Raw genomic sequence first — 21,716 nt, forward strand, 5'->3', positions numbered from 1 at the left:
TGGTGGTGGGAAAAGATCCACCTTCTGACTATCACGATTCCCTCGCCTGCAGGGCCAAGGTGGGGGGTCGGCTTTCCTTACATCTAGCCGCCTGGCACCATCATATCCAGGATCCATGGGTTCTCCAGCTTTTACGGGAAGGCTACAAAATAAGCTTCCTATCCCCCCCTCCAGACAGATACAGGAGGACCCGCCCTCTTCAGGGCACCAAACAGCTTCATCTTCAAAGATCCATGCAGGAGTATGTGGACAAGGCTGCGTTGGAACCCGTCCCTCTAGACGAACAGGGTCAAGGCGTTTATTCACCCGTGTTTCTAGTACCAAAGTCCACCAGAGGGTGGCGCATGATTATCGACCTGAAGTATGTAAATCAATTCATCCGCAAGGTCCGGTTCCGTATGGAGACCATAAGATCGGTTCTCCCCTTTCTGCAGCCAGGAGAACTATTCGTCACCTTGGATCTGAGGGACGCATACCTCCATATCCCCATTTATCCTCCACACAGGAAATACTTAAGGATTGCCACGTATTTAAACGGAAGATTACATCACTTCCAGTTTACAGCTCTCCCGTTCGGTATATCCTCGGCCCCCCACACCTTCACAAAGGTAGTGGCCCCGGTCATAGCCGCCCTGCGCCTCCAGGGGATATTTATTGTCCCTTATTTAGACGACTGGCTGATAAAAGCTCAGTCAAGGGAGGTTTTGGCCACACAGTTGGGTATCACAGTGGCCTTTGTGAGCGAGCTGGGCTGGCTGGTAAACTGGCAAAAGTCGGTAGTGGTTCCATCAACCCGGATTCAGTTCCTGGGGTTCAACTTGGATTCTCTCAGTATGATGATCTCCCTGCCCTCTCCTCGGAAGGAGAAGATTGGTCGAGCGGTTCACTACCTATCCCGAACCAGGAAGGTTACAATCAGGACAGCGATGAAAGTCCTAGGTCTCATGTCCGCAACCATCGAGGCAGTTCCTTGGGCACTATGGCATATGCGCCCCTTACAACTCGAGATCCTGAGAGTATGGAACCACAGTTCTTCGGGACTTCAGAAGCCTATCCAGCTTTCCATCAGTACCCGTCGATCACTGGAATGGTGGTCTCAACTCAAGGACGGGAGGTCCACGGTCCAGACTTCCTGGACCCTGTTGACCACAGATGCCTCCCTTACAGGCTGGGGAGTGCATCTGGGGGAGACCCTAATACGAGGAACCTGGAATCAACAAGAGAAAACTCGCTCCTCCAATTGGCGAGAGCTTACGGCAATTTATCTGGCACTTCGGACTCTGGCTCCCCACCTTCAGGGGAAGGCTGTCAGAATAAGGACAGACAATTCAACGGCCGTCCAATATATCAACAAACAGGGAGGCACCAGGTCTCCCTCCCTGATGAGGGTGACCAACCTGATATTCTCCTGGGCGGAGAAGAACTTGTCCCGGCTGTCAGCGGTGCACATCAAAGGCCACCTCAACGTCCTGGCAGACCAGTTAAGCAGGGGACTAATAACAACAGCCGAATGGTCTCTGTCCCCGGAAGTTTTCCAACAACTCACCAGGATGTGGGGTCTCCCCGAGGTGGATCTGATGGCCACCCAACACAACGCCAAGGTGGGACAATTCTGCTCCCTGTATCGGGACGGCAATCCCTTGGCGATCGATGCCCTGTCAATACCCTGGAGCTTCAAACTAGCATACGTTTTCCCTCCGATTCCAATGATTCCCAGGGTGTTGGCGAAACTCAGGCAGGACCAGACTTCGGCCATTGTCATCATGCCGTTCTGGCCGAAAAGGGCATGGTTTACCCACCTCATGGTAATGAGTCGAGGGACCTACTGGAGGCTTCCGTGTGTCCAAAACCTGGTAACTCTAGACAGTCAGCTCTGCCAGAATCTGGACAGGTTCAACCTCACTGCCTGGAGGTTGACCGCACCGTACGTGGAGACAGAGGATTGTCCCAGGCCGTCTTAAGAACATTGGCCCACTCTAGAGCGGACTCAACCAATCGCAGTTACCAGAGGATCGCTCGAGTATTTAAGGACTGGGGGGCCAGGAGACAGTGTGATACATCATCCATTGAGTCAGTCCTGGAGTTCTTACAAGAAGGGTTGGACAAGGGATTGTCCCCGGCCACCTTGAGAGTGCATGTCTCGGCGCTATCCGCTCTATTGGGGACTAGATTGTCTCAGAATCCTCTCATAAGGCAATTCCAGAAAGGGGCCTCTAGGCTCCGACCCCCGGTACGGCCCCCGGCCCCCCAATGGGACCTAGCTGCGGTCCTACAAGGGCTATGCGGCCCTCCATTTGAACCCTTGACAGAGGGGGAGCTCAAATACCTCTCATGGAAAGTAACCTTTCTTCTGGCAATCACATCTGCCAAGCGAGTAGGAGAGCTCCAGGCTTTGGCGGCATCAGAGCCATACACGACCTTTTTTCCGGACCGAGTCCAGCTTAGGTTTATTCAAGGTTTTCTGCCTAAAGTTCCCTCAGTGGAAAACATAAACCAGGTTTTAACCTTACCTACCTTCTTCCCCTCTCCTTCCTCGGAATGGGAAGAGAAAATGCATAGTTTGGATCTGGTGCGAACTCTGCGGATATACCTGGACCGGACAGGCCCATTCCGCAGGTCAGAAAACCTACTTGTCAATTTTTTTGGTCACAACAGGGGTAATAAGGCGTCCAAAACTACTCTGTCAAGGTGGATCAGAGAAGCCATCTCAGTGGCCCTTCAGACACAGGGGCTGCCGGTCCCAGAATTTTTGCGAGCCCATGCTACCAGGGCGGTAGGGGCGTCTTGGGCAGAGAGGCAGTCCCTCTCAGTAGACCAGATCTGTGCGGCTGCATCTTGGTCTTCCCACTTAACTTTCGCCAGGCACTATAGATTGGACTGGCATACCTCCAAGGCGAAGTCCTTTGGTTACTCAATCCTGACCTCGGCCTGTCAGGATCGCCCTCCCTAGAAGGGGTATTACTTGTTAAGTCCCCATCTTGTGCTGCTGTTTGGGCGTAGGGGGAATGGAAGATTATATAGATAATCTGTTTTCCCTTAGCCCAAACAGCAGCACAAAGCTCCCTCCCTTGACTTGTTAAAATTATATGTGGTCTTATGCTATATGGTACTTGGAGACTAACACAGGGAGGGGGAGGTCTCCTAGGCCTTTTATGGGAGGGAACTTGTTAGTTTATTAAAAGTTCCACCTGTCCTAACAGTACACAGGGGCAGGAATACCCCATCTTGTGCTGCTGTTTGGGCTAAGGGAAAACAGATTATCTATATAATCTTCCATTATGTGTGTAAAGATGGCTATGTGTCTACAGAGCAGACTGCCCTGGAGAGTGTTGGAGACATTTGCACAGAGGCTCAATATGTGTATTGGCTGCCATTGTGGAGGCGATCTTGCTCCTGAACCACCCAGATGCAGTGTTTGCTATTGATCACAGCATCCACGGGGTTAAGCCACTGGAGTTGGAGTATTAAAATAATGCAAGCCAGTATTATAATTGTAGTTTCCTGTTCTATTGAATAAATTGGCATCTGTGAAAGTTTACACCAAATATTTTTTTTGTGGTTAATTAGTAATTGTCATGGACCTGAGGTCTGTCTCGTGGTAACACGTCATCTTGGGAATCTCTCATTTCACCTTCAGTATCTGTACCCTATTACTGATTAACCCGGTAACAGTGAAGACTGTTCATCATTTCCAAAGGACACATACGTTAACCCTTACGTGACGCATTTTTCAGTTTTGTGTTTTTTATTCGCTGCAATCTAAAAGCCATACCTTTCTCATTTTTTCCACTTATGTAGTCATATGAAGACTTGATTTTTGCGTGACAAGTTGTAATTCAGAGTGGTACTATTTATTATTCTGTACAATGTACTGGAAAGCGGGGAAAAACTTCAGAATGAGGTGAAATGAAAAAAAAAAAATGCTTTACTGACATTTTCTTCCGGCTTTTGTTTTTATGGCTTCCATTGTTAGTTTTATTCTCTGGGTTGGTACAATCATGGGGTACAATACACTTATATAGTATTTTTCATGTTTTAACCCCTTAAGGACCAGGCCATTTTTTGGTTTCGCATTTTCGTTTTTCCCTCCTCACATTTCAAGAGCCATAACTTTTTCATTTTTCAGTTCACAGAGTCACATGATGGCTTATTGTTTGCGGGACAAATTGTACTTTGTAATGGCACCATTCAATATGCTGTGCAATGTACTGGGAAGCTGGAAAAAAATTCAGAATGAGGTGCAATTGGAGAAAAAATGCATTTGTGCCATTTTCTTATGGGTTTAATTTTTACAGCGTTCACTGTTTGGTACAAATGACATGTTACCTGTGTTGTACGTGTCAGTACGAACGCGGTGATACCAAATGTATATAGTATTTGAAATGTTTTGATACTTTTAAAAAAATGATAAACTTTGCAAAATAGAAAAAAAAAATTGTGTCATCATGTTCTAACACCTGTAACTTTTTCATATTTCCATGTATGTAGCTGGTTGTGGTGTCTTTTTATGCGGGACAAGATGACGTTTCTATTGATACCATTTGGGGAAAGATCTGATGGTTTTATCACTTTTTATTCAATTTTTTATAGGAGACAAAGTGTTGAAAAAAACGCTTTTTGGCTGTTTTTATTTTTTTTGCCGCTACGCCGTTCGCAGTACGGGATAAATGTTTTAATATTCTAATAGTTCGGGCATTTTGGAGTGCGGGGATACCTAATATGTTTATGTTTAATGTTCTTTATTTACTTTTATAGCTAATCTAGGGAAAGGGGGGTGATTTGAACTTTTATATATTTTTTTTATTTTTTTAATACTTTTAAAAACTTTTTTTTTTCTTTTGTTACATTTATGATCAGACCCCTTAGGTACCTTGAAACCTAGGGGGTCTGATCGCTCATACTATTCACTGCAATGCCTCTGGCATCGTCTAATAGATCTAGTGCAGAGACAAGCCTGGAAGCCTTCAATAGGTTTCCGGCTGTCATAGCAACCGATCACCGCCCTCCTGTGACGTTCAGGAGTGCGGCGATCGGCAAAACATGGCGGCGCCCATGCCGCCGGCGCCGTTTACACACTGCGGTCACGTTTGACCGCAGTGTGTAAAGGGTTAACAGCAGCGATCGGCTCGGGCACCGACCACTGTTGTTATTGGCAGGTCCTGGCTGTATTATACAGCCGGCATCTGCCGTGTATGGAGCGAGCTCAGCGTGTGAGCTCGCTCCATACATCCCCATGCGACCCATGACGTACAGTTACGTCAAGGGTTGCTAAGGGGTTAATAACCTTACAAAAATACTACATTTGAAAAAAAATTCTTTAAATTTTCATATTCTGATACCTGTAACTATTTTTTTCAGTGGACGGAGCTGTGTAAGGTTTGGGGTTTTTTTTTTTTTTTTTGCAGGACAATATGTAAGTTTGATTAATACCATGTTGGCGAAAGTATGATGTTTTGATCACTTTTTCACTTTTTATTCTTTTTTTAGGGTCCATTCACACGGAGGAAAATGGGGAGGAATTTGGTGTGGAATTTCAGTGCTAGCATTGAATTTTTCTGCTAGCATTGAAATTCCACACCAAATTCCTCTCCATTTTCCTCCATGTGAATGGACCCTTAGGAAGACAAAGCCACAAAAAAACTCCACTTCAGTCATTTTCACTTTTTTTTCTGCTAGGGCGTTTACCTTGTGGAACAAATGTTTATATACTATAATAGTTTGGACATTTTTGGACTTATGGATGCCGAATGTGTTTATGTTTACATTTATTTATTTATATTTGATCTAAGGGCCAGTTTGGTATTTCGTTCAGGGAGTCCACATGGAATACCATGTACTTTCCGCTTGGAATCCACACGTGTCATGCGGACAGGAAAGTAGTTCATGAAGTACTTTTTTCTGTCCCTATGTTCCATGCGGACAGTTTGCAGAAAACACACGGACCTCATTATAGTCTATGGGGTCTGTGTGCTTGCATTGCTCACCGCTTGTCAATGTGTTCGGTATTCCATTTGGGGGTCTCCATGCGGACTCTCCGAACGGAACACCGAACACAGATGTGAACCAGGTCTAAGGAAAGGAGTGATTTAATCTTTTAATATTTTTGAAAACTTTTTACATTTTTTTTAGCCCCCCCCCCCCCCAGGGGACTTCAACATGCTGTTTTCAGATACTACTGTATTGCCGACTATGGCAGATTCATTATGTAAATATTGCCTCCACTGTGTAGGTTTTAGTGGATTTAGTTTTGATTTCTGCAGTGGTGCAGCTTTGCAAATCGCAGCATGTCCGCGCTGAGATCTTTTCCGCAAAGTGGGGATGGAATTCGCATGAATCCCATCCACTTTGCCTTCACTGTACAATGCCACGACTTTTCCGGCAGCGTCTCCGCTGCAGGCAAATTGCGGCGTTTACGCCCCGTGGGGCCCCGGCCAAAATGTTGCAGAAATGCAGTGTTTCTCCAATTCCACTTATTCTGAATCTTTGCCAGCTTCCCTGTAAAATATGCAGGATATTAAATGGTACCACTACAAAGTACAATTTGACCCACAAACATTAAGCCCTCTTGTGGCTCTATGAATAGAAAAAAGATGGGAGTCGAAAACGAAAATAGAAAAATGCCTGTGGTGGGAAGTGGTTAATGTCCATTACACAGTATAATTCTCCTTATTGCAATTGACCCTTCTACTCCATTTGAACACCAAGGAAGGTTAGATTAATATGAAATATTTTTTCCTAATTTTATATGTCTAAATATAGTCAGACGTGTCTTATCTTCCCCCCCAAAAAAAAATAAAAATGGTAATTACTGGGCATGTTTATCTACTCAGCTCAGACCTTCACTTGATGGCAAACCCCAGTCAGTAGATCTTTATTAATTTACTAATAGTAGTTGAGTGCCCCTACTCTATAGAGTACCCAGGGGTGAACCTGGGCTTTCTGCCACCTGAAGCGGTGTCAGAAAGCCGCCCCCCCCCCCCGAGGAGGGGCGGAGCTGAGGGGATGGGGGTCACAAGAAAGGGGCGGGACCGAGTGGAAGGGGCGGGGTTGAGTGGAAAGGGGGCGTGGTCTAGCGGAGTGAGCGGCGTTCGCAGGCAGAGAGCAGGCAGGGAGAGACCTGCTCTGCTCTCTGCCTGAGTGTGAGGGGTGGCCGCTGGAGCAGCGCTGCATCCAGCTGGGCCGCCCCAATACACCGCTTGCTTCCCGTGTCGGGCTGCAGACACGGTGATGCTAAGCCAGTCCAGGACAGCTTGTCCTGGACTGGCTTAGGTCAGCAAAAATGCCGCCCTCCCGAGGCCCTGGCATAGCGCCGCCTGAAGCGGTCGCTTCAGGTCGCCTCATGGGAGGTGCGGCGCTGAGAGTACCCAAACTCCTGTCACAGGTGGTCAGATGAATCAAATTTCTCCCTGCTTAGTGGGACTGTTGCATTTCAAATCAAACAATGTTGCATAACTCTAACCCTATATTCACATGACAGGAAATATCAGCTGTGTGAATATGGGCTACAGGGGTTGTTGCATCTCAATGATCCTATCTATACTGGTATCTTATGTAAATTGAAGCCTTTTCCTAAATATATTGCTTTAGAAATTCTGCTTTGTTTGCCTGTTATGTTAATTTATTCCATTCTTTACACTGTATTGCTATAACCCCGGCAGGACAATACGTTCAGATAATAGCAGTTTGCTGATAAATCTGAGTCTGTTATCTCTCTATGTAAACACACAGATAACACTTTATTTGTTCTTTACAAGACTCTGCAGATTATCTGACCTGCAGAAGTGTTCTATGTCCCATTCAGCAGGAGGGAGGAGGGTAGAGAGAAATACTGGAAGTGAGAAGCAGACACTGCATACAGCCTGGCTGAAAGACTGAGATGGGAGAACCCCTTTAATTTCACTGTATGTGAATAAGTGCTATTCACATGAACGATATATAAGTTGTGTTCTATTTTTACCCATTTTCATGGTCACATCCATGAGCTGCAGTCTATGAGAGATCTATGAGAATGGGCAAGCCCTCTGACCTCTTGTGCCTGCAAATCTTCTCATAGAATGTAAGCTCTCACAAGCAGGGCCCTCGTTTCTATTGCTTGATATGTTAATTTCTTTGTAACATTGAAATGTCTAAAACTGTCTGTTCATGTACCCTCTGAAAGGCAGGTGGATCTGGTTGTTATAACAGTGCTTCGTCAGTTTCCCAGACCTACTGATGCTACAGCCAAACAGCACACATATTAGTGATATGTAGGCGTCTGACTGCCACATCACTAGATTTAGATAGTAACCAGAGGCACCATTTGGCAAAACAGCGTTTCCTGCTTTATAGCATCTAGAACATATACCCTATTCAACCACCTCACCCCAGATACGCCTCTGGCTCTGCCTGTGCTACAGACTATATCATGTTGCCATGTAATTAAGTCCAATTCTACGCCGATATTTGATGCATCTGATAAAAAGATCATGTTATATCTTATATATCTATGTATACTGTTTATCTTGTCACTTCCAATAAACACTGCCATATAAAGTATATGTAAGAATGTTAAAGGGACTTTGATGGCAAGTTCACTGGATATCCCATAAAGGTTTTATTAGTGGATGTACCACCTCTGATCTTCACTGAATCACCAGACTGAGGACACCATTTCTCAGGATCGGTGGGATCTTAGTGCTCAGATCTACTTGATACAACATGAAAGACTTTTAAGAGGAAACCAGTTTAACAAGTCATTTTGTTTGATAGATAAACATGTTCTGTAGGACCATTAACATTTAAGAAGAAAAAGAATTTAGAACAAGGTAACCACAAACCACAAACTCTATGTTTTGTCCAAGATCTGCTGGAATTAAAAGGGATGTAATTTGCTTTGGTTGTTTACAGGACATAACAAGCTGTTAGGGGTCGGGAATATAAATAATCAGACATTCCTTCAAGTCATTGAGTTGTAAACACTCCCAGCACAGAAAGGGTTAGGTATTTCTGTAAAACCATAGTCACCACAGACACATAACACAAATTGCTATTTATATTGACAATGCCTAACAGTGCTGAATATGATATGTTTTAGTGTTCAGAATTTCACTCAGGCCCCATAGTATCAACTTATCATTCGTCAGTAGTTTCCAGTTATATATTACTGCACCCGTGCAGTGGCCATCATATGATTTTATACATGAATTCAGTGGTTTAGCTATAGGGGGTGCAGTCACTCTCGACATTGAAAAGGGCGCTAAAGACCTCTCTGCTTTTACAAGTAGCACGGTGGCTCAGTGGTTAGCACTGCAGCCTTGCAGCTCTGGAGTCCTAGGTTCAAATCCTGCCAAGGGCAACATCTGCAAGGAGTTTGTATGTTCTCCCCGTGTTTGTGTGGGTTTCCTCCCACACACCAAAGACATACTGATAGGGAATGTAGATTGTGATCCCTATATGGGACAGTGACTAACAATATCTGTAAAGCGCAGTGGAATATGATGGTGCTATATAAGTAAGCATAATAAATAATACAAGTACACAAAATATACCTCTATTCTAAGTCAGCTAGGGGTCCCATTACAGATTTTGTATTTGGGTCTAGTAGCTTCAACTTACACCTCTGCATGATTTCCTTAGGTGAAAATGAAGTACGCACTAAACATGTGCACATTGTTTGTGGTAGCAAAGGTTGAGGGATATACTATACTTTAGACATAGTCAACGTTCCATATCTTAAACTATCCATAAACATAACATATTCAGTACAGACCCATGGGCGATGCTTTGCGAGAAAACTTAAATTGATATTCTTATTCTTAAAGGGGGTTTTCACATCTCAGTTACATATGGTATGACCATAGACAAAGCCATAAATGTTTTATAGATGTGGATGCCATTTCTGGAACCCACACTTATTTCAATAACAGAGGCCAAGGCACCCTGTCCCAGTGTCTATAAATGTTAAAGTGGCTGCGCTTATGCAACTATTTCCATTCACGTTTATGGGGTTCCACAAACAGCTATGCATTCCACCTTTCTATTCACCACAATCACAATCACGTTCTGAATCCCCCAATCCCCAAATCCCATTCTTGACAAATGTGTGGCATCCAGAGACAGAACTTTTATTTACTGTACATCTGGGATGTGAAGACCTTGGATGTGAACACTGTTATTTTGTGGATGCTTCTACAATCCTTTAAAGCTTGGTGGTTCCTTTTTCTACAAACAAAACTCTTCACATTGCCCTTGCTAATGTTACCTTGGATCTATTCCAACAAGGGAATCATCTCTTCACATTCACAGTTATTTCAACAGTCTAAAAACATACCTTTAAGGCAGTAAACAGCCTTATGGCATATTCATATCTGCATTGACAGCTCAGTTTGGGGCCTCTGGTGCAGCGTGCTGTTCGGATCGGCAGTGCAGAAGTGCAGAGTCCATTTACAATTGTGTGAGAAAGATTCCTATAAGCCCAACTTTATGATCTGCAAAGTGACAGTGAAAACAACAGATATCCAATAGACTCTATTATAGTAAATTCCTCAGGATCTGTCATTACACTGATTTAGATCTTTAGGTTTTTTTTAATGCTTACTCCATTCTTCTTTTCCTGTGATGGAACAAAAGAAAAGAAAGATTATGAATGATAATCTGTTTTCCCTTAGCCCAAACAGCAGCACAACTGGGGTATTTCTGCCCCTAATGAGCTGTTAGGACAGGTGGAATTTTTAATTACCTAACAGCTTTTGACCCCTATAAGAGGCCGGAAGACCTGCTCCTCCCTTGTGTTAGTAACAAGTATGATATACAAAGCATAATTTATAAAGGTGATACACACACATATACACAACATATTTGTACAATAGTACCTCCTAGGGAGGGAGCCTTGTGCTGCTGTTTGGGCTAAGGGAAAACAGATTATCATTCATAATCTTTCTTTCCCCCTACGCCCAACAGCAGCACAACTGGGGATTTAGCAAGTATTGTTTCCCCTAGGGCGGGTCCTCCTAGCAGGCTGATGCCAAGACGGAGTGCCCAAATGCTGTAGCATCGGCCGTATGCCAGTCCAATCTGTAGTGTTTGGCAAAAGTCAGCTGTGAGCTCCACGAGGCTGCAGCACATATCTGCTCTAGAGAGAGGAACCGTGTCTCTGCCCATGATGTCGCCACTGCTCGGGTGGCATGGGCTCGTAGGAAATCTGGAACAGGAAGATTCTGGGCCCGAAGGGAACAGCTGATAGCTTCTCTGATCCATCTCGACAGGGTTACCTTTGATGCTTTAGCGCCTCTATTGTGGCCAAACACATTAACCAGAAGATTCTCTGATCTTCGGAACGGTGCTGTATGGTCTAGGTAAATACGTAGTGCTCTTACCAGATCCAGTGTGTGTAGCTTCTCCTCCTGCTCCGTAGCAGGAGAGGGAAAGAAACCCGGTAGGGTGATCACTTGGTTGGTGTTCTGAAGTGTTGGTACCTTTGGCAAAAATCCCAGAACGAACCTTAGCTGTACCCTGTCAGGGAAGAAGGTTATGAAAGGTTCGGAGGCCGCTAGGGCCTGCAATTCGCCAACCCTCTTGGCGGAGGTTATTGCCAGCAGGAAAGTCACCTTAAATGACAGGTACTTCCAGTCCACTTCAGATAATGGTTCGAAGGGGGCGCACACAGCCCTTGTAGAACCGCGGCCAGGTCCCACCTGGGGACAGGGGGCCGTACCTGGGGGCGGAGCCTGGCAGCCCCCCAAAGGAACTGTTTGACAAGAGGATCTTGTGATAACCGTGTCTCCAGGAGAGCAGATAGAGCTGACACTTGAACCTTGAGGGTGGCAGGTGCTAGTCCTCTCTCCAGGCCGTTCTGTAAGAACTCTAGGACTGCATCTCTGTCTGGATCGCGGTGGCTGCCTGTACACCAATCTCGGAATATCCGGGCGATCCTTTGGTAGCTCTGATTGGTTGCCTCTGCTCTTGAATGGGCTAAGGTACTTAGCACTCCCTGGGACAATCCTCTGTCTGCGCGTATGGCGCGGTTAACCTCCAGGCAGTGAGGTTGAATTTGTCTCGGCCCAGGCACGGCCGACTGTTCAGTGACACCAGGTTCCTGACTGGTGGAAGCCTCCAGTAGTTCCCCCGACTCATAAGGATAAGGTCGGTGAACCATGCCCTTTTTGGCCAGAACGGCATGATCACTATTGCCGAAGTCTGGTCCTGCCTGAGTTTCGCCAATACCTTTGGGATCATCGGGATGGGAGGGAACACGTATGCCAGTTCGAACCTCCATGGTATTGACAGGGCATCCACAGCCAAAGGGTTGTCTTCCCAGTACAGGGAGCAAAACCTTTCTACTTTGGCATTGTGTTGGGTGGCCATCAGATCCACCTCGGGGAGACCCCACCTCCTGGTCAGGTAGTGCAAGATGTCCTGATTCAAGGACCATTCGCCTGCGGTCGGGCGGCCTCTGCTGCGTTGATCCGCTAGGATGTTCAGGCAGCCCTGGATATGTACCGCGGCCAGCTGGGAGAGGTTCCGTTCTGCCCAGGTTGGTGACTTGCAGGAGCGAGGGGGACCTGGTTCCTCCCTGCTTGTTGATATAGTGGACTGTCGTCAGATTGTCTGATCTTACTTTGACCGCTTTCCCTCATAGAAGTGGTGCAAATGACAGAAGGGCTCGATGAACTGCGGTAAGCTCGCGCCAGTTGGATGAGTGTGTCCTCTCCCGCTGATTCCATGTACCTTGAACCGGGGTCTCCCCCAGATGAGCTCCCCAGCCTGTGAGGGAGGCATCTGTCGTCAACAGGGTCCAGGCGGGCTGGACCGAGGACTTCCCATCTCGCAGATGGGTCCACCAGGGCAAGGTTTGCCGGGTGCTGATGGTTAACTGGATTGGCTTCTGTAAACCTGAAGGACTGTGATTCCAGACTCTCAAGATCTCGTTCTGTAGAGGGCGCATATGCCATAGGGCCCAAGGAACTGCATCTAGGGTAGCGGACATCAATCCAAGGACCTTCATAGCCGTCCTGATGGTCACCTTCCGTGTAGAAGACAAATGATGTGCTGCCCGAGCAATTTTCCTTTTGCGAGGAGAGGGTAGAGAGACCGTCATGTTGAGAGAGTCTAGAATAAGTCCCAGGAACTGAACTCGTGTTGATGGCACCATTACTGACTTCTGCCAGTTTACCAGCCACCCCAGCTTGCCTAGTAGAGCTACGACGGTCTGCACCTGCATGGTAAGAACCTCCTTTGAATGAGCCTTCAGAAGCCAGTCGTCCAGGTACGGGACTATGAATATGTCTTGAAGGCGCAGGGCGGCAGCGACCGGAGCTATAACCTTTGTGAAGGTGTGGGGGGCGGAGGATATGCCGAACGGGAGGGCTGCGAACTGGAAGTGCGCCTCTTTCCCTTCTATGTATACGGCAATCCTTAGGAACTTTTGGTGTGCCGGAAAGATGGGTACGTGGAGATAGGCGTCCTTCAGGTCCAGAGTGACGAAGTGATCTCCACGGTGCAGGAAAGGTAGCACTGACCTGATGGTCTCCATGCGGAACCGCAGCTTGAGGATGAAGCGATTCAGATACCTGAGATCAATGATCATACGCCACTCGCCTGATGACTTGGGGACCAAGAAGACTGGAGAATAGACGCCTGTGCCTTGCTCTGCGCGAGGAACCACCTCCAGCGCGGCTTTGTCCACGTACTCCTGAATAAATTTCTCCAGATGAAGTTGTTTTGGGCCCTGAAGAGGGCGGGTTCTTACCATCTTCTCTGGCAGCTGGGAAACAAAATTAATTTTATAGCCCTGCTGGATCATCTGGATGACCCAGGGGTCCCGAATATTCTGGCGCCAGGCATCCACATAGTGGAAAAGATGACCGCCCACCACAGGGGAGGGAGGGGGGGGGTAATATGGGGGAATTAGAAGGGGGCATTCTTACGCCCACGAGATGAGCCCCGACCTCTTCCTCTGCCGGATCGCCGCTGGCCTCTGGTTCCTCTCCTGGTGGCGCCTCTTCCTCGAAAGGAGGAACTCCGACCTTCAAGAGGCTGTGGCAGATTCTTGCCTTTGGAGTCGGCCAATCCTTCCATGATGTGGTCGAGCTCCCTCCCGAACAGCCGTCCGGGCTCAAAGGGGAGACCACACAGGCTGTTTTTGGAGGTGAGATCAGCCTTCCAGGCCTTCAGCCACAGGGGTCGGCGAGCCACAGTAGCCAGCGCCATGGATCTGGCCGCCAGACGGGTCTGGAAATGGGTAGCCTCGGTCAGGTGATCCACCAGTAAAGTGATGTCCGACATTGCCGCGAGGAGATCATCTCGATCCACGCCGAAATCGATGTCCTTGGCAAGAGATGAAAGCTCTGCCCGTAAGCCAGTCACTACCTCATTCGTGACAATACCCAAAGAGGCCTGGGCAGAGGCGGCCGAATACACCCGCCTCAGAGATCCTTCCACTCGGCGATCCATGGGATCCCTAAGACCAGACCCGTCCTCAGATGGGAGGACAGTGCGCCTTGATAATTTGGCCACGGCGACGTCCACCTTTGGTGGAGGACCCCACGTCTTCAGCTGACTCTCAGAGATGGGAAAAAGTGACTTAAAACGCCTGGATGGCGCAAAGGATCTCTCCGGGTGCCTCCATTTGCCCTCCATCAGGCGGAGCATCTCCGAAGAGGGCCTGAAAGTGCGGGACCTGCGGCTTGAGCCTTCTCTGCCTTCCCGGTCTCTGATTCTCAGGGTCCTGAATACTCTGGACATCTTGTCCAGGGGAAAAATCTCCTTCTCCCCCTCAGTACTTGATGACGATTCCACGTCCCTGAGGCGCAATTTTTCCAGGGGCGGCAGGGACAACTCACATTCCAGGCGCGGTCTCTTGGCCAGGGAGATGGATTCCATCCTCTTCATGGAGTCCTGGACATACCCCTTCACCCAGGAAACCATCTCTCGTATGGGAGTTGTTTCAGAGGGGGGGGGGGGGGTTCTGCACCCCTGACAGAACCGGTACTGGGAGTCATCAGGAAGCGGAACCTTACAGGTAGCGCACGCCAGATGCTTCCTTTTGGACGCAACTTTCTTTCGAGGAGGAATAGTGGAGGAGGAAGAGGAAGACATTCTGAGGAGGAAGAAAGAGAGATCCACTAACAACTTACTGCTCCCAGGGATAATACCAACACCTGCTTTTACCCTCCCCCCCCGACCATGTCCACCAAACCTTAATCAACGAAGTACAGCTTTCCAGGGCAAATGAATGACCGAGGAGCTTCTCCAGCTGATGTGCTTGTAACCGGAGTGACAAGCACTGAATGATGGTCTAGGGGGACTTTAAATAGGCCAGGGGGCGGGGTTTGTCCGGAGCAGCGCCCAAAGGGGGCGGGGCCTGCAAAGGAGGCAATATGAATCTAAAAAAAAAAAAAAGAGAGGTGGGGCAGGGGGATCCAACTCAGGCCTGGGATCCCCAGGAACAGGGAGGGCCCCCCCCCCCGAATCTTCACGGCAAATGCTCGCATCTAGGGGTTTCTCTCTATGTCTGCCGCGAGACCGCGCACTGCGCATGCGCGGTGGACCAGTTAGCCGGCGGACCTGATGAACCTGAGATAGGTTCCTCGGTCTAAGGTTCCTGCGCATGGGGAAGCCCCAGACCCGGCGCGACAGAGCTACAGATGCGCGCATGAAGCGGCAGGTTCCCCCGCCGGGAAGAAGAATAAACCTCCTAATGAAAAGGAAAAAATGAAGGTCTTCCACTGTCAGGTAAGGAAGGGGGAGAGCAGTGGACCCCTATGAGAGGTCAGAACAGCTGCTCCCCCCTGAGCACCTGTCCTGTCCCACAGGACAGAAAAAAACACAAGGGAGGAGCAGGTCTTCCGGCCTCTTATAGGGGTCAAAAGCTGTTAGGACAGGTGGAATTTTTAATTACCTAACAGCTCATTAGGGGCAGAAATACCCCAGTTGTGCTGCTGTTGGGCGTAGGGGGAAAGACTGAAACAATGCAAGTGTGAACGGTTTCTTACAAGGCACTTGAATTTTCATAACAAGTTGAAAGATCTGTAGGTTCTTGCTGGACAAATGTTTTATGGCTGTGTAATGCTTGGTTCACACCAGCGCTTGTACTACATTCGGGGATTCTGTTCCCCTCTCCACATATAAAATGCAGATAATTTATGCAGATTAGGTTTCTGTTTGGGAAGGTCCTCAAACGGCCCCCTGAACGGAAACCCGAACGCACGTGAACCTAGACTAAGCCTTTATCAAGGGTTTCACATTTGTTTTTCTGTTGCAAATTGTTCCATTATGATAACAAGACAGGAGGGGTATACAATGTCTGCCAGTACTTCTCCTTACTCCTTCTTCCTCATTACTGATGAGGCTTTGCAGCTCCATTTAAACAATTAAGTCATAGAAACTTGGAGACCTGTGGTACACACAGAATATGTCTACAATATGCCCTGCAAAAACAATTATAAAATAATAGATATTTATAGCTAAAAAAAAGCCTAAGTGAGCATACAATAGGAGATCCAGGGACACTGAGGTCCCTGACACAGAAAAAATAGATTTTTAGCACAGTAAGAAAAGCTGCTTGCTGTCAGTGACACTTACAGTATCCGAAGTAGATAGACTCTCCTTACACACTTTTCTGTAGAGCTGCTGGGGCTGTGACAAGCTGCCCCACAGGGTAGAGCAGTGATCAGCAATGGGTCAAAAGTAGCTGACTGTGTAAACAATGTGTGAAGAGAGACCTGCCTCTCCCTCACACTTCCTGTGGTCTGTCCTCAGACTTTTGGTTTCTAAAGACAGATTTACCCTAGTAACAGGAAGTACACAGCAAATTACCGAGGAGGCAGAAACCTAGTGGCAGAAAATTTAAACATTTTGAAATAAAGTACATTACATTTTGGTTCAGTATCATACAATCTATCAAATGAAATAAAGTTTTCTGAAAAGTAACTATTTGAAGAACTTACTCCAATAGGATGTTACCAACAATATGCATTTTTGGAGCATATGGACGGGACAATGGGGGGATAAAATAGAAAAGAGATTATCTTCCTCTGAAAGACTTGAAGCTATCATTGTTGATTCCTTCTTCTTTTTGTTTTGTCCTTTAATGACTGTTATCTTGGATCTATTTTACCTACATGAGTAAACTGAAGAGAATGATCCCATGGATTCTGAGATAGAACAGAATAACTAAAAAAAAAAAGTGCTCTAGAACCAGTTAAATTATACATATAGGGAAGGGCATAGGGGATGCAGATGTACCAGTTTCTACCAGGACCTGGACCCTGAGGTGGCCCCAAAGGTTCCTCTGCCACATCGCTATTCAAAATCTTGCAAGATAGGCAGGGCCCTGTTACAGATTTTGCATTTTGCACAGGAGCCTCAAGTTACAATATAGGCAATACTCTGCAATATAGGAGGAATCGTCTCAATAGCACTTATTTTGGTTTTATTATCATGTGGGTTTTCTGTATCTATATTCATGTGTCATTGACAGCAGAGAACAAGCCCTTTAGTTTATATTTAATGTGGGTAAATGGCTATTTGCAACATAGTTCAATGCATACGTTATCCTCTGACTTTTCAAGTACATTTGAGATGCCGTATCAGCATATACATTGCAGTAGATCCCATGTGTGTTGCCCTGGCAAACTTCTCTAGTGCAATTTCAGTCAATGTATATGTGGTAATGACACAAAATAAAGCCAAAATCTTATTGGAAAAGCTTGTGGGAAAATTTAGGGAGTTGAGAATGACTGATGACTAGGACACCTGCTCTTAAATATGCAATACACAAATGTATCTTAAATAGTATTTTATACAGTTCTTCCAATGTGAAGAATCATTATTGGAATAATTCTGGATATGGTTCACATCATTAGAGTTTTTTTGCTTTGATGCTTTGTAAAAAAAAAATCTTAAACACAAGAGTGGATAGAGTGAATAAACCTTACGATTATAAAAATATAATAATGACCCCAGACAAATATGTTTTTACTTACAGCAATACATTAAAATGTGAATGTTCATTAATTTATGGCATTTTCTGTATGTTTTCACAAAGTGATTTTATATTTATCTCTTTCGTCTAACAGGAAGTACAGACGTGAGCCAAAGCTGCACCAAAGGTTGTGAAGCTTGTTCTGAGTTTAACGGTTGTGTCAAGTGCTTACCAAAACTTTTTATCCTTTTGGAAAGAAATGACATACGACAAATTGGGGTCTGTTTGCAATCCTGCCCTAAAGGATACTATGGCGATCGTAATCGAGATATTAGCAAATGCATGAGTAAGTTGACTATTGCAAAATAGAATACAGAAATGTCCATATATTTACCAAGAGTGTTTTTCTCTGTTTTATTAGAGTATGTTGAGGTTAAAGGTATAAGATGAATGAGGTCAGCTTGTCTCAAGCTATTCACTTTCAGCTTCCTCTTTTCATGTACCGATCATAAAGATGAGGTTGAAGCAAAAGGAAGAGAGTCCTCAGAGGACCGGCACTGTACTATTACATTGCACAGATCTTGAGGCACTGTCATTGTGCCTGCATGATTTGTAGCTGAGCTATGACTGTAATAAACATCTGGGTGCCTACTGAGACAGTAGTTATTATGGTTTCTAAGGTGTAGGCTCCATCTCTCTGGTTACCAGCAACCAAAGGGTACCAATGAGTTGCAATGGTAGACAGGGACCTAACAAAAGTCTCCATTCATGCCATCACTACTGGTCTGTTAGGCAATATCAGAGGTGCTACCTAATAGGTCCCCTTTCAGTTTGATGTGCTATAATTAGAGATGAGCGAGTAGTACTCGATCGAGTAGGTGTTCGATCGAATACTATGGTATTCAAATACTCGTACTCGATCGAGTACTACTAGCTGTTCGAAGTTAAGATTCGATGCAGAACCAGCGTTGATTGGCAGAATGCTATACATTGGCAATCAACGCTGGTTCTTCTCTTACCTTTAGAAGTCTTCTCCCTGCGCAGTGTCCCCCATCCTCTTCCGGCTCTGAATTCACTCTGCCAGGCATCGTGCCTGGGCAGAGCCGACTGCGCATGTCCGCTTGTAGTGTGGGCATGCGCAGTCGGCTCTGCCCAGGCCCGATGCCCAGCAGAGTGAATTCAAGCCCGGAAGAGGACGCGGGGACGCTGTGCAGGGAGAAGAATCCAGCCCAACCCTCACTCATGGACTTGGTAAGTAGAATTTGATCGAATGTTGCGTACCCCTGAAACGAGCATTTCACCCCATAGACTATAATGGGGTTTGAAACCCGTTCGAACAGTCGAACAGTGTGCGGCTGTTCGAATCGGATTTCGAACCCCGAACATTTTAGTGTTCGCTCATCTCTAGCTATAATACATTGGAATATTATGTATTTTAAGCATTATATCTGCCATAAAAGAATCATTGCCTCATATTCACTCAGTTAAGAAACGTGAAATTATATTATATACAGTTCCAAAAGAGAAGTCCCCTCTCCCCACCAAAAATCTATGAGTTTTTCATGGAAAATTACTTTTTTGAACTGGTTCACCATAAAAATATATGCTTGGTACTGCCGTAATTGAACCACCCTTTAGAATGTATTATTTTGCATGTTGCAGGAATAAACAAAACTCAAAAACAATGGTTAATCATTTTTGCACCCCTCCCAAAATTAATAAAAGCTAATCAATAAATAAGTATCTCATAATGATACCAGTAAAAACTACTCTTTTAAAGCTAAAGTGCAAAAGTGTTAATATTTGGTGTCAACGAACTTTGCCTTCAAAACAGCATCAGTTCTTCTAGGTACACTTACATAGTGTTTTTGAAGGAACTTGGCAGGGAGACTGTTCCAAACATCTTCTGTGAATGTAGGTTTGCTCAAATTTCTGTTCATTCATGAAATTCTACACAGACTCATCTACTAATACAATGCCTATATGTATATATCTAGTAAAGGTGTGAGTTGGGATGTTCCTATCTATTCTTGAAAGTTTAGAGCACTGTTTACAACTAAACTCCTGTGGGCCCCAGTGCAAACTTTTGCCGGGGTCCCCTTCATACAGCGTATGCTTGATAATGACTCAGTATAATATGCTCCAAAGTAGTCCCGAAAAAATATAATATGCTCCACAATGCCCCTCACAAAATAATATGCTCCACAGTGTCCCCCACATAGTATAATATGCTTCACAGTGGTCCCACACAGCATAATAAGATCCACATGGAAAATAACAAACACTTATACTCACCTTACCTCACCTCTCCTCATCCTGACTCCATCCGGTTCCCTGCAGCAGCATCCTCTGCCTGCGTCTGCCTGCAACTGTGGTCACACATCGCAGAGGTTACTGCTGGAGCCTGTGATTGGGCCTCATCGGTCATGTGGGTGCATGCTGATGACATTACTCCAGCGCACCCAACTCCAGTTGGCTATGGGTCCCATACCACTCAGAGCCTGGTCACAATCCCTGCAACCGCGATCGTAAAGCCCCTGTTACTGGGGTGGGAGTTTCTTTTGAATGCTGAATAAAATGTTTTCACATATTTGCTACACAAATGGCTTTATCTTACTAGATATGCTTATCTATTGTGTCAGTAGATGACCATCTACCAACATGGGAAGTATCTGAGCACAGATGCAGTAGCAACTGTGGCACTGGGTCATTATAATGTTCCTGCTGGGTATTACAGTCTACTCTGGTCGTTTCTATGTACTTGTGAATGTTTAGGGCATTTTTTTACACTGTGCTACCTTTGTGGGAGTTTCTTTTGAACTTTTGTATGCTAGCACAATTGGCTTTTCTTTACTAGATATGTGTAGCCATTGTGGTTGTAGATGACTATCTACCAACATGGAAAGTATCTGACCCCATATGAAGTGGCAACTGTGGCACTGACTCATTTTACTGTTCCTGCTGGATATTATAGTCTCCTATTTTTCTACTTATTGAATGTTAAACATTTTGAACTAAAGGGGTCTTTCCCTGGTTCATCTAGTTTGTGGCAGACTGGGACATACTACATATGGTGTATAGGTGCCTGAGTTTTGTGGCCCAGAGCATTTAGTTATCTTATTCTGTTTGTACAAATTTACCCATTTACGTTGATACTATTCTTTTTTCTAGGATGTAAAATGACTAATTGTGAAGAATGCTTCAGCAAGACATTTTGCACAAAGTGTAATGATGGTTTCTACTTACATAAAGGAGTATGTTACTCCACATGTCCAGATGGATTTATTGCCGCAAATGGCACAAAGGAATGCAGCTCTGGTAAGTCTAGTATGTGTTAGACTTAGCATTGTGGAATATATACTACAGGCTTATGCGTTTACAATTATATATATCTACCACTGACTCCCATTATAAGAAATATGTTTATTGTGTCATATATACATTTTCCGCCATATAAGCGTATGATAAAGATTTATCAGTGATACTTTCTATAGTAAAACAAAGCTCTATGCTAAAAGTAATGCCTGTATGCTGTGTGATTCTAGCCTGGCCACGCACTGGACAAAAGATATATTATAATTATTTCTCTCGCTTATATTGCACCAACGTTGCTCCCAACTCTCCCATACATATGCATGATTGGCTCAGCCAAGTGTGCATGTGTTCTCAACAGGGAAAAGGTATTACGTGGCTGTCAGACACCTTTCCCGTTTAAAACAAAGGGGTCGAATATATTGAAATTTCGTTCATCTTCGAAGAAGAGTTGGGAAAGCCTAGCACACAAAAGTCAGCCAACTGGTCCTGCCAAAATCGT

The 21,716-nt window shown here is 45.6% G+C and overlaps 1 protein-coding gene across 1 annotated transcript in view; it reads left to right on the plus strand.

The window, feature by feature from the left end:
- The window catches only part of RSPO1 (R-spondin 1), a 126,261-nt gene that overhangs the window by 92,495 nt on the left and 12,050 nt on the right, over window positions 1-21,716 (plus strand). Inside the window, exons 3-4 of the mRNA XM_075264578.1 lie at window positions 18,057-18,248; window positions 21,074-21,220. Coding sequence (XP_075120679.1) covers window positions 18,057-18,248; window positions 21,074-21,220 — 339 coding nt within the window. The remainder of the gene's footprint in view (window positions 1-18,056; window positions 18,249-21,073; window positions 21,221-21,716) is intronic.

The sequence above is a fragment of the Leptodactylus fuscus genome, chromosome 2 (genome assembly GCF_031893055.1).
Source record: "Leptodactylus fuscus isolate aLepFus1 chromosome 2, aLepFus1.hap2, whole genome shotgun sequence".
Classification (NCBI taxonomy): Eukaryota; Metazoa; Chordata; class Amphibia; order Anura; family Leptodactylidae; genus Leptodactylus; species Leptodactylus fuscus.